The sequence below is a fragment of the Oncorhynchus gorbuscha genome, unplaced genomic scaffold (assembly GCF_021184085.1).
Source record: "Oncorhynchus gorbuscha isolate QuinsamMale2020 ecotype Even-year unplaced genomic scaffold, OgorEven_v1.0 Un_scaffold_4453, whole genome shotgun sequence".
Lineage (NCBI taxonomy): Eukaryota > Metazoa > Chordata > Actinopteri > Salmoniformes > Salmonidae > Oncorhynchus > Oncorhynchus gorbuscha.
Window position 1 is genome coordinate 23,661 of NW_025748464.1, and position 11,049 is coordinate 34,709.

General features: G+C 50.7%; 1 protein-coding gene across 1 annotated transcript; it reads right to left on the minus strand.

The window, feature by feature from the left end:
• Window positions 1-4,029: 4,029 nt before the first annotated feature.
• Window positions 4,030-10,545, minus strand: LOC124028572 (phosphoribosyl pyrophosphate synthase-associated protein 2-like; the record flags this gene model as incomplete). The annotated part of the gene is made up of 5 exons (XM_046340614.1): window positions 4,030-4,269; window positions 5,565-5,711; window positions 5,817-5,887; window positions 8,170-8,300; window positions 10,490-10,545. Coding segments are annotated over 5 exons (564 nt in total), but the record flags the coding sequence as incomplete, so codon positions are not given.
• Between the last annotated feature and the right edge of the window lie 504 nt (window positions 10,546-11,049).

Consider the following 11,049-nt stretch of genomic DNA (forward strand, 5'->3'; position numbering starts at 1 on the left):
TGGTCCTACGCTCTAACCCTGCGGGTTACTGGTCCCGCTCTAACCCTGGGTTACTGGTCCTACGCTCTAACCTGCGGGTTACTGGTCCCCGCTCTAACCCTGCGGGTTACTGGTCCTACGCTCTAACCCTGCGGGTTACTGGTCCTACGCTCTAACCCTGCGGGTTACTGGTCCTACGCTCTAACCCTGCGGGTTACTGGTCCTACGCTCTAACCCTGCGGGTTACTGGGTCTAACCCTGCGGGTCCTACGCTCTAACCCTGCGGGTTACTGGTCCTACGCTCTAACCCTGCGGGTTACTGGTCCTACGCTCTAACCCTGCGGGTTACTGGTCCTACGCTCTAACCCTGCGGGTTACTGGTCTTACGCTCTAACCCTGTGGGTTACTGGCCCTACGCTCTAACCCTGCTGGTTACTGGTCCTATGCTCTAACCCTGCTGGTTACTGGCCCTATGCTCTAACCCGCTCTAACCCTGTGGGTTACTGGGCTCTAACCCTGTGGGTTACGCTCTAACCCTGTGGGTTACTGGTCCTTCTGGTGTGTTTGTGTGTCTAGGTAACATCCGTTGGTCAGTGTGTTTTAGAGAAACAGATGGCTCTGACGTCACACACACACACTGCCATCACCATCAATCACACACACACACACACACACACCACACACACAGACACACCACACACACACACTGCCATCACCATCAATTACACACACACACACTCACTCACACACACACACCATAAACACACACACACACACACACACACACCGTAAACACACACACACAGACACACACACACACACAGACACACACACACATCATAGACACACACACACATCATACACACACACACACACACACACACACACACACACACACACACACACACACACACACACACACACACACACACACACACACACACACACACACACACACACACACACACACACACACACACACCAGGCAGGAGAAGTGAACATGCTCAACATCAATCATCCAGCTGAATAAATACATCAACTGGAATACAGAACAGACCAGAGGAGGCTGGTGGGGGAGGCTGGAACACAGTACAGACCAGAGGAGGCTGGAATACAGAACAGACCAGAGGAGGCTGGTGGGGGAGGCTGGAACACAGTACAGACCAGAGGAGGCTGGAATACAGTACAGACCAGAGGAGGCTGGTGGGGGAGGCTGGAACACAGTACAGACCAGAGGAGGCTGGTGGGGGAGGCTGGAATACAGTACAGACCAGAGGAGGCTGGTGGGGGAGGCTGGAATACAATACAGACCAGAGGAGGCTGGTGGGGGAGGCGGGAATACAGAACAGACCAGAGGAGGCTGGTGGGGGAGGCTGGAATACAGAACAGACCAGAGGAGGCTGGTGGGGGAGGCTGGAATACAGTACAGACCAGAGGAGGCTGGAATACAGAACAGACCAGAGGAGGCTGGTGGGGGAGGCTGGAACACAGAACAGACCAGAGGAGGCTGGTGGTAGGAGGCTGGAATACAGAACAGACCAGAGGAGGCTGGTGGGGGGGAGGCTGGAATACAGAACAGACCAGAGGAGGCTGGTGGGGGAGGCTGGAATACAGTACAGACCAGAGGAGGCTGGAATACAGAACAGACCAGAGGAGGCTGGTGTGGAGAATACAGAACAGACCAGAGGAGGCTGGTGTGGAGAGGCTGGAGTACAGAACAGACCAGAGGAGGCTGGTGTGGAGAGGCTGGAGTACAGAACAGACCAGAGGAGGCTGGTGGGGGAGGCTGGAATACAGTACAGACCAGAGGAGGCTGGAATACAGAACAGACCAGAGGAGGCTGGTGTGGAGAGGCTGGAGTACAGAACAGACCAGAGGAGGCTGGTGTGGGGAGGCTGGAGTACAGAACAGACCAGAGGAGGCTGGTGTGGAGGAGGCTGGAGTACAGAACAGACCAGAGGAGGCTGGTGGAACACAGTACAGACCAGAGGAGGCTGGTGGGGGAGGCTGGAATACAGAACAGACCAGAGGAGGCTGGTGGGGAGGCTGGAATACAGTACAGACCAGAGGAGGCTGGTTGGAGGAGGCTGGAATACAGAACAGACCAGAGGAGGCTGGTTGGAGGAGGCTGGAACACAGAACAGACCAGAGGAGGCTGGTGGGGAGGGGAGGCTGGTGGGGGAGGCTGGAATACAGAGGCAGACCAGAGGAGGCTGGTTGGAGGAGGCTGGAATACAGAACAGACCAGAGGAGGCTGGTGGGGGAGGCTGGAATACAGAACAGACCAGAGGAGGCTGGAACACAGCCTAGGACAGGTCTGACAACAGGGTAGGGCAGGTCTGACAACAGGGTAGGACAGGTCTGATAACAGGGTAGGACAGGTCTGATAACAGGGTAGGACAGGTCTAATAACATCATTTCACTGTGAGGTCTACTACACCTGTTGTATTCAGCATTTCACTGTGAGGTCTACTACACCTGTTGTATTCAACATTTCACTGTAGGTCTTACACCTGTTGTATTCAGCATTTCACTGTGAGGTCTACTACACCTGTTGTATTCAGCATTTCACTGTGAGGTCTACTACACCTGTTGTATTCAGCATTTCACTGTGAGGTCTACTACACCTGTTGTATTCAGCATTTCACTGTGAGGTCTACTACACCTGTTGTATTCAGCATTTCACTGTGAGGTCTACTACACCTGTTGTATTCAGCATTTCACTGTGAGGTCTACTACACCTGTTGTATTCAGCATTTCACTGTGAGGTCTACTACACCTGTTGTATTCAGCATTTCACTGTGAGGTCTACTACACCTGTTGTATTCAACATTTCACTGTGAGGTCTACTACACCTGTTGTATTCAGCATTTCACTGTGAGGTCTACTACACCTGTTGTATTCAGCATTTCACTGTGAGGTCTACTACACCTGTTGTATTCAGCATTTCACTGTGAGGTCTACTACACCTGTTGTATTCAGCATTTCACTGTGAGGTCTACTACACCTGTTGTATTCAGCATTTCACTGTGAGGTCTACTACACCTGTTGTATTCAGCATTTCACTGTGAGGTCTACTACACCTGTTGTATTCAGCATTTCACTGTGAGGTCTACTACACCTGTTGTATTCAGCATTTCACTGTGAGGTGTACTACACCTGTATTCAGCATTTCACTGTGAGGTCAAATAACCTGTTGATTTCAAATTTCACTGTGAGGTCAACTACACCTGTTGTATTCAGCATTTCATTTGTGGCACTACAAATGTATTGCATACATGTCAGTCTGTGAGGTGTGTGTGTGTATTCAGCATTTCACTGTGAGGTCTACTACACCTGTGTGTAGTCAGCATTTCACTGTCAGGTGTACTACACCTGTTGTATTCAACATTTCACTGTGAGGTCTAGTACACCTGTGGTGTATTCAGCATTTCACTGTAAGGTCTACTACACCTGTTGTATTCAGCATTTGTGTGAGGTCTAGTACACCTGTTGTATTCAGCATTTCACTGTGAGGTCTACTACACCTGTGTGTATTCAGCATTTCACTGTGAGGTCTGTACACCTGTTGTATTCAGTCATGTGTGTGTGTGTGTGTACTGTGTGTGTAGTCTGTGAGGTCTACTACACCTGTTGTATTCAACATTTCACTGTGAGGTCTACTACACCTGTTGTATTCAGCATTTCACCTGTTGTGTGATGTGTGACAAATAAACTTTGATTTGAAAAACATCTGCTGCACAAATAGACAAACTGTTTTATTTTGGCAGAAAATAAACGTGCATGTGTGTGTGTAGTCTGTGGTGTGTGTGTGTAGTCTGTGTGTGTGTGTGTGTGTGTGTGTGTAGTCTGTGTGTGTGTGTGTGTAGTCTGTGTGTCTGTGTGTGTGTGTGTGTGTGTAGTCTGTGGTGTGTGTGTGTAGTCTGTGTGTGTGTGTGTAGTCTGTGTGTGTGTGTGTGTGTGTGTAGTCTGTGTGTGTGTGTGTGTGTGTGTGTGTGTGTGTGTGTGTGTGTGTGTGTGTGTAGTCTGTGTGTGTGTGTGTGTGTAGTCTGTGTGTGTGTGTGTGTGTGTGTGTGTGTGTGTGTGTGTGTGTGTGTGTGTGTGTAGTCTGTGTGTGTGTGTGTGTGTGTATCAGTCGTCAGCTCCTATGTTGTGGAACAGACAAGACATTGACTCTCCACAGTGGATCCTCCGTACAGCTTCAGACAGGATCAGAGAAACATCAACCGTCTTTATCTTACAGCACTGGAGCTTCTGGGACGAGTGGGGAATCGTGTTGGTTACCACCACCTAGAGAAGAGAGAAGACAGACAGAGGGCAGAGACAGACAGACGGACAGGACAGACAGACAGATGGGCAGAGTGACAGACAGGACAGACAGACAGACGGGCAGAGAGACAGACAGACAGACAGACGGGCAGAGAGACAGACAGACGGGCAGAGAGACAGACAGACGGGCAGAGAGACAGACAGACAGACAGACAGACAGACAGACAGACAGACAGACAGACAGACAGACAGACAGACAGTTGCATCTGACTAAATCAAGAGAATCATGAGAAAACTAATAAAGCTCCAACTAGACAGACAGACCCTCCCCTCCGTTCCCGTCCCCTCCCCTCCATTCCCCTCCCCTCCGTTCCTGTCCCCTCCCCTCCGTTCCTGTCCCCTCCCCTCCGTTCCCGTCCCCTCCCCTCCGTCCTCCCCTCCGTTCCAGTCCCCTCCGTTCCCTCCCCTCCGTTCCCTCCCCTCCGTTCCAGTCCCCTCCGTTCCGTCCCCTCCGTTCCGTCCCTCCCCTCCGATCTCGTCCCCTCCTCCGATCTCCGTTCCCGTCCCCTCCGTTCCCGTCCCCTCCCCCCCTCCCCTCCGTTCCCGTCCCCCCCTCCCCTCCGTTCCCCTCGCCTCCGTTCCCCTCCGTTCCCCTCCCCTCCCCTCCTCCCCCCGTTCCCGTCCCCTCCGTTCTCGTCCCCTTACCTCCGTTCCGTCCCCCTCCGTTCTTCGTCCCCTCCGTTCCCGTCCCCTCCGTTCCTCCCCTCCCCTCCGTTCCCGTCCCCTCCGTTCCCTCCCCTCCGTCCTCCGTCCCCCTCCGTTCCCTCCCCTCCGTTCCCGTCCCCTCCATTCCCATCCCCTCCATCCCCGTTCCCCTCCCACGTTCCCCTCCGTTCCCGTTCGATCCCTCCGTTCCGTCCCCTCCCGTTCCAGTCCCCTCCGTTCCAGTCCCCTCCGTTTCCGTCGCCTCCCCTCCGTCCCCTCCATTCCCATCCCCTCCGTTCCCGTTCCCCTCCTGTTCCCGTCCCCTCCCGTTCCCGTCCCCTCCCGTTCCCCTCCGTTCCCCCGTCCCTCCCACCCCCTCCTATCCTGTCCCCTCCATTCCCGTCCCCTCCGATCCCGTCCCCTCCCCACCCCTCCTATCCCGTCCCCTCCGTTCCCGTCCCCTCCGTTCCCTCCATCCCGTCCCCTCCCCTCCGTTCCGTCCCCTCCCCTCCGTCCCCTCCCTCCCGTTCCCCTCCCCTCCGTTCCCCTCCGTTCGTTCCCCTCCGTTCCCTCCCTCCGTTCCCCTCCCCTCCCTCCCATTCTGCTCTTACCTGACTAATGGCTGACTCCTGGAGGATTCTGGGAGCGTCCGCAGACAGGATGGCATGTGTTGCCATGGCGATGATCGGCCCCGCCCCCCTCTCCCTCAGCATCTCCGCTGCCGCCACAAAACCCACTGCATCATCGATGATGTCATCCTGACATACACACACACACCAGGTTAACGCACATACACACCTCCCCCGTCCTGCCCTGACGATGTCACACAGCCTCCTCCCCGACCTCTGACCCCAGCCACTCACCACGATGATGGCGATGCGTCCGGCCACATCTCCCACGGCTGTGATAGGATGCTTCTCCTTAGGGATACAGACTGACAGAGAGAGAGACGGTAGAGGCCCTTTATCTACTGACCCAGAGTCAGATGATCTCCTTTATCTACTGACCCAGAGTCAGATGAGGCCCGTTATCTACTGACCCAGAGTCAGATGAAGTCCTTTATCTACTGACCCAGAGTCAGATGAGGTCCTTTATCTACTGACCCAGAGTCAGATGAGGTCCTTTATCTACTGACCCAGAGTCAGATTAAGTCCTTTATCTACTGACCCAGAGTCAGATGAGGTCCTTTATCATTGCCAGAGTCACATAGTCCCCTTTATCTACTGACCCAGAGTCAGATGAAGTCCTTTATCTACTGACCCAGAGTCAGATGAAGCCCTTTAGGGAACTGTGTGATGTGTCTCTAACAGACTGTGTGGTGTGTCTCTAACAGGGATCACCACCCAACAGGGAACTTTGTGGTGTGTCTCTAACAGGGAACTGTGTGTCTCTAACAGGGAACTGTGTGTCTGTCTCTAACAGGGAACCCTTTATCTACTAACAGGAACTGTGTGTCTCTAACAGGGAACTGTGTGTCTCTAACAGGGAACTGTGTGTCTCTAACAGGGACCTGTGTCGTGATCTCTAACAGGGAACTGTGTGGTGTGTCTCTAACAGGGAACTGTGTGGTGTGTCTCTAACAGGAACTGTGTGGTGTGACCCTCTAACAGGGAACTGTGTGGTGTGTCTACTAATCCAGGAACTGTGTTGTCATCTGACCCTCTGGATTACTGCAGGAACTGTGTGGTGGTCTGGGCTGACCCAGGGAACTGTGTCCTTTATCTGTGTGTCTCTAACTCATCCAGAACCCTAACAGGGAACTGTGTGTCTCTAACAGGGAACTGTGGTGTCTCTAACTGGAACTGTGTCATTGCTCTAACAGGGAACTTGTGTCTCTAACAGGGAACTGTGTGTCTGGCAGACTAATAGGAACTGTGTGTCTCCTGTGTGTGACCTAACAGGGAACTGTGTGCTCTTCTAACAGGGAACTGTGTGTCTCTAAGTCAGGGAACTCCATTGTGTCTACAGGGACCCAGAGTCTCTAACAGGGAACTGTGTATCTCTAACAGGGAACTGTGTGTCTCTAAGTCAGGGAACTGTGTGGTGTGTCTAACAGGGAACTGTGGTGTGTCTAACAGGGAACTGTGTGGTGTGTCTCTACAGGGAACTGTGTGTCTAACAGGGAACTGTGTGTCTCTAACAGGAAACTGTGTGTCTCTGGTGTTATCAGGGAACTGGTGTGTCTAACAGGGAACTGTGTGGTGTGTCTAACTGGAACTGTGTGTCTCTAACAGGGAATGTAAATGTAAAATCTCTGACCCAGAGTCAGATGAACTGTTATCTCTGACCCAGGTCAGATGAAGTCCTGTTATCTCTGACCCAGGAGAACTGTGTCTCTAACCCAGGGAACTAAGTGTGTCTCTGACAGGGAACAGATGAGTGTCTCTAACAGGGAACTACTGACCCAGAGTCAGATAGGGAAGTGGTTTATCTACTGACCCAGAGTCAGACTGTGTGTCTCTGACCCAGGAACTGATGAGGGCCTTTTATCTAACCCAGAGTCACATAGTCCTGGGTTTCTAACAGGACCCAGACTGATGAAGTCTCCTAACAGGGAACTGACCCAGAGTGTCTCTGAACAGGGAACTGTGTGGTGTGTCTCTAACAGGGAACTGTGTGTCTAACAGGGAACTGTGTGGTGTGTCTCTAACAGGGAACTGTGTGGTGTGTCTCTAACAGGGAACTGTGTGGTGTGTCTCTAACAGGAACTGGTGTGTCTCTAACAGGAACTGTGTGGTGTCTCTAACAGGGAACTGTGTGTGTGTCTCTAACAGGGAACTGTGTGGTGTGTCTCTAACAGGGAACTGTGTGTCTCTAACAGGGAACTGTGTGTCTCTAACAGGGAACCAGGTGTGTCTCTAACAGGGAACTGTGGTGGTCCAACAGGGAACTGTGTGTCTCTAACAGGGAACTGTGGTGTCTCTAACAGGGAACTGTGTGTCTCTAACAGGGAACTGTGGGTGTCTAACAGGGAACTGTGGGTCTCTAACAGGGAACTGTGTGGTGGGTCTCTAACAGGGAACTGTGTGTCTAACAGGGAACTGTGGGTCTCTAACAGGGAACTGTGTGGTGTGTCTCTAACAGGGAACTGTGTGTCTAACAGGGAACTGTGGGTCTCTAACAGGGAACTGTGTGGTGTGTCTCTAACAGGGAACTGTGTGGTGTGTCTCTAACAGGGAACTGTGTGTCTCTAACAGGGAACTGTGGGTGTCTTACAGGGTAGTTCAGGTAGACATCCGGTGGTTCTGACTGTCGGAGGAGAGTGCCGTCCGTCCAGCAGGTCCGTCTCTGCATCACCGTGGATCACAGCAATAGACACACGCAACCTCTCGGCGAGGGACTGGGCCCTGGACAACAGAGACAGAGAGACAGACACAGAGACAGACTTAGTTGTAGTGTGTTAATTCATAGCGTCAGGGTAACTCACCTCTTAGAGACAGAGACAGAGAGACAGAGACAGAGAGACAGAGAGAGACAGAGAGACAGAGACAGACAGAGAGACAGACTTAGTTGTAGTGTGTTAATTCATAGCGTCAGGGTAACTCAGCTCTAAGAAACAGAGACAGAGAGACAGAGAAGACAGACACAGAGAGACAGAGTTAACTCATAGCGTCAGGAGTAACTCAGAAACAGAGAGACAGAGAAACAGACACAGAGAGACAGAAACAGACACAGAGACAGACAGAGAGACAGACACAGAGAGACAGAGACAGAGAGACAGAGACAGAGAGAGAAACAGAGACAGAGAGACAGAGAGACAGAGAGACAGAGAGACAGACTTAGTTGTAGTGTGTTAATTCATAGCGTCAGGGTAACTCAGCTCTTAGAAACAGAGACAGAGAGACAGAGAGACACAGACACAGAGACAGACTTAGTTGAGTGTGTTAATTCATAGCACAGGGTAAGACAGAGAGACAGAGAGAGAGAGACAGAGAGACAGACACAGAGACAGACTTAGTTGTAGTGTGTTAATTCATAGTCAGGGTAACTCACCTCTTAGAGAACAGAGAGACAGAGAGACTTAGTTGTAGTGTGTTAATTCATAGCGTCAGAGACAGACTTAGTTGGTGTAGTGTGTTAATTCATAGCGTCAGGGTAACTCACCTCTTAGAAACAGAGACAGAGAGACAGAGAGACAGAGACAGACAGACTTATTTGTAGTGTGTTAATTCATAGCGTCAGGGTAACTCACCTCTAGAAACAGAGACAGAGAGACAGAGACAGACACAGAGACAGACTTAGTTGTAGTGTGTTAATTCATAGCGTCAGGGTAACTCAGCTCTTAGAAACAGAGACAGAGAGACAGAGACAGAGGGCAGACACAGAGACAGACTTAGTTGTAGTGTGTTAATTCATAGCGTCAGGGTAACTCACCTCTTAGAAAAACAGAGACAGAGAGACAGAGAGACAGACTTAGTTGTAGTGTGTTAATTCATAGCGTCAGGGTAACTCACCTCTTAGAAAACAGAGACAGAGAGAGAGACAGACAGACAGACACAGAGACAGACTTAGTTGTAGTGTGTTAATTCATAGCGTCAGGGTAACTCACCTCTTAGAAACAGAGACAGAGAGACAGAGACAGAGAGACAGACACAGAGACAGACTTAGTTGTAGTGTGTTAATTCATAGCCAGGGTAACTAGCCTCTTAGAAACAGAGACAGAGAGACAGAGACAGAGAGACTTAGACTTAGTTGTAGTGTGTTAATTCATAGCGTTAGGGTAACTCACCTCTTAGAAACAGAGACAGAGAGACAGAGAGACAGACACAGAGACAGACTTAGTTGTAGTGTGTTAATTCATAGCGTCAGGGTAACTCACCTCTTAGAAACAGAGACAGAGAGACACAGAGACAGACTTAGTTGTAGTGTGTTAATTCATAGCGTTAGGGTAACTCACCTCTTAGAGACAGAGACAGAGAGACAGAGAGACACAGAGACACAGAGACAGACTTAGTTGTAGTGTGTTAATTCATAGCGTCAGGGTAACTCACCTCTTAGAAACAGAGACAGAGAGACAGAGACAGAGAGAGACACAGAGGACAGACTTAGTTGTAGTGTGTTAATTCATAGCGTTAGGGTAACTCACCTCTTAGAAACAGAGACAGAGACAGAGAGACACAGAGACAGACTTAGTTGTAGTGTGTTAATTCATAGCGTCAGGGTAACTCACCTCTTAGAGACAGAGACACAGAGAGACAGACTTAGTTGTAGTGTGTTAATTCATAGCGTCAGGGTAACTCACCTCTTAGAAACAGAGACAGAGACAGAGATAGAGAGAGACACAGAGACAGACTTAGTTGTAGTGTGTTAATTCATAAGCGGTTAGGGTAACTTTCACCTCTCTAGAAACAGAGACAGAGAGACAGAGAGACAGAGAGACACAGAGACACAGAGACAGACTTAGTTGTAGTGTGTTTAATTCATAAAGGCCAGGGTAACTCACCTCTTAGAAACAGAGACAGAGAGACAGAGAGACAGACACAGAGACAGATCTGCAGCTTGTAGTGTGTTAATTCATAGCGTTAGGGTAACTCACCTCTTAGCGGAGGACGGTGATTTGGCCACGATGACGGCATTATGGTAGTCTGGAATCTACAGGGAGACAACAAGGAGTTATGGGTAGTGGAGTTTAGAATCTACAGGGAGACAACAAGGAGTTATGGGTAGTGTAAGTCCTTCCTCCTGTTTGTACTGTAGTAGGAGGGGGTTGTGGGTAGTGTAGTCCTCCCTCCTGTATGTACTGTAGTAGTAGGGGGTTGTGGGTAGTGTAGTCCTTCCTCCTGTATGTACTGTAGTAGTAGGGGGTTGTGGGTAGTGTAGTCCTTCCTCCTGTATGTACTGTAGTAGTAGGGGGTTGTGGGTAGTGTAGTCCTCCCTCCTCCTGTATGTACTGCAGTAGGAGGAGGTTGTGGGTAGTGTAGTCCTCCCTCCTGTATGTACTGTAGTAGTAGGGGGTTGTGGGTAGTGTAGTCCTTCCTCCTGTATGTATGGTAGTAGTAGGGGGTTGTGGGTAGTGTAGTCCTCCCTCCTGTATGTACTGCAGTAGTAGGGGGTTGTGGGTAGTGTAGTCCTACCTCCTGTATGTACTGTAGTAGT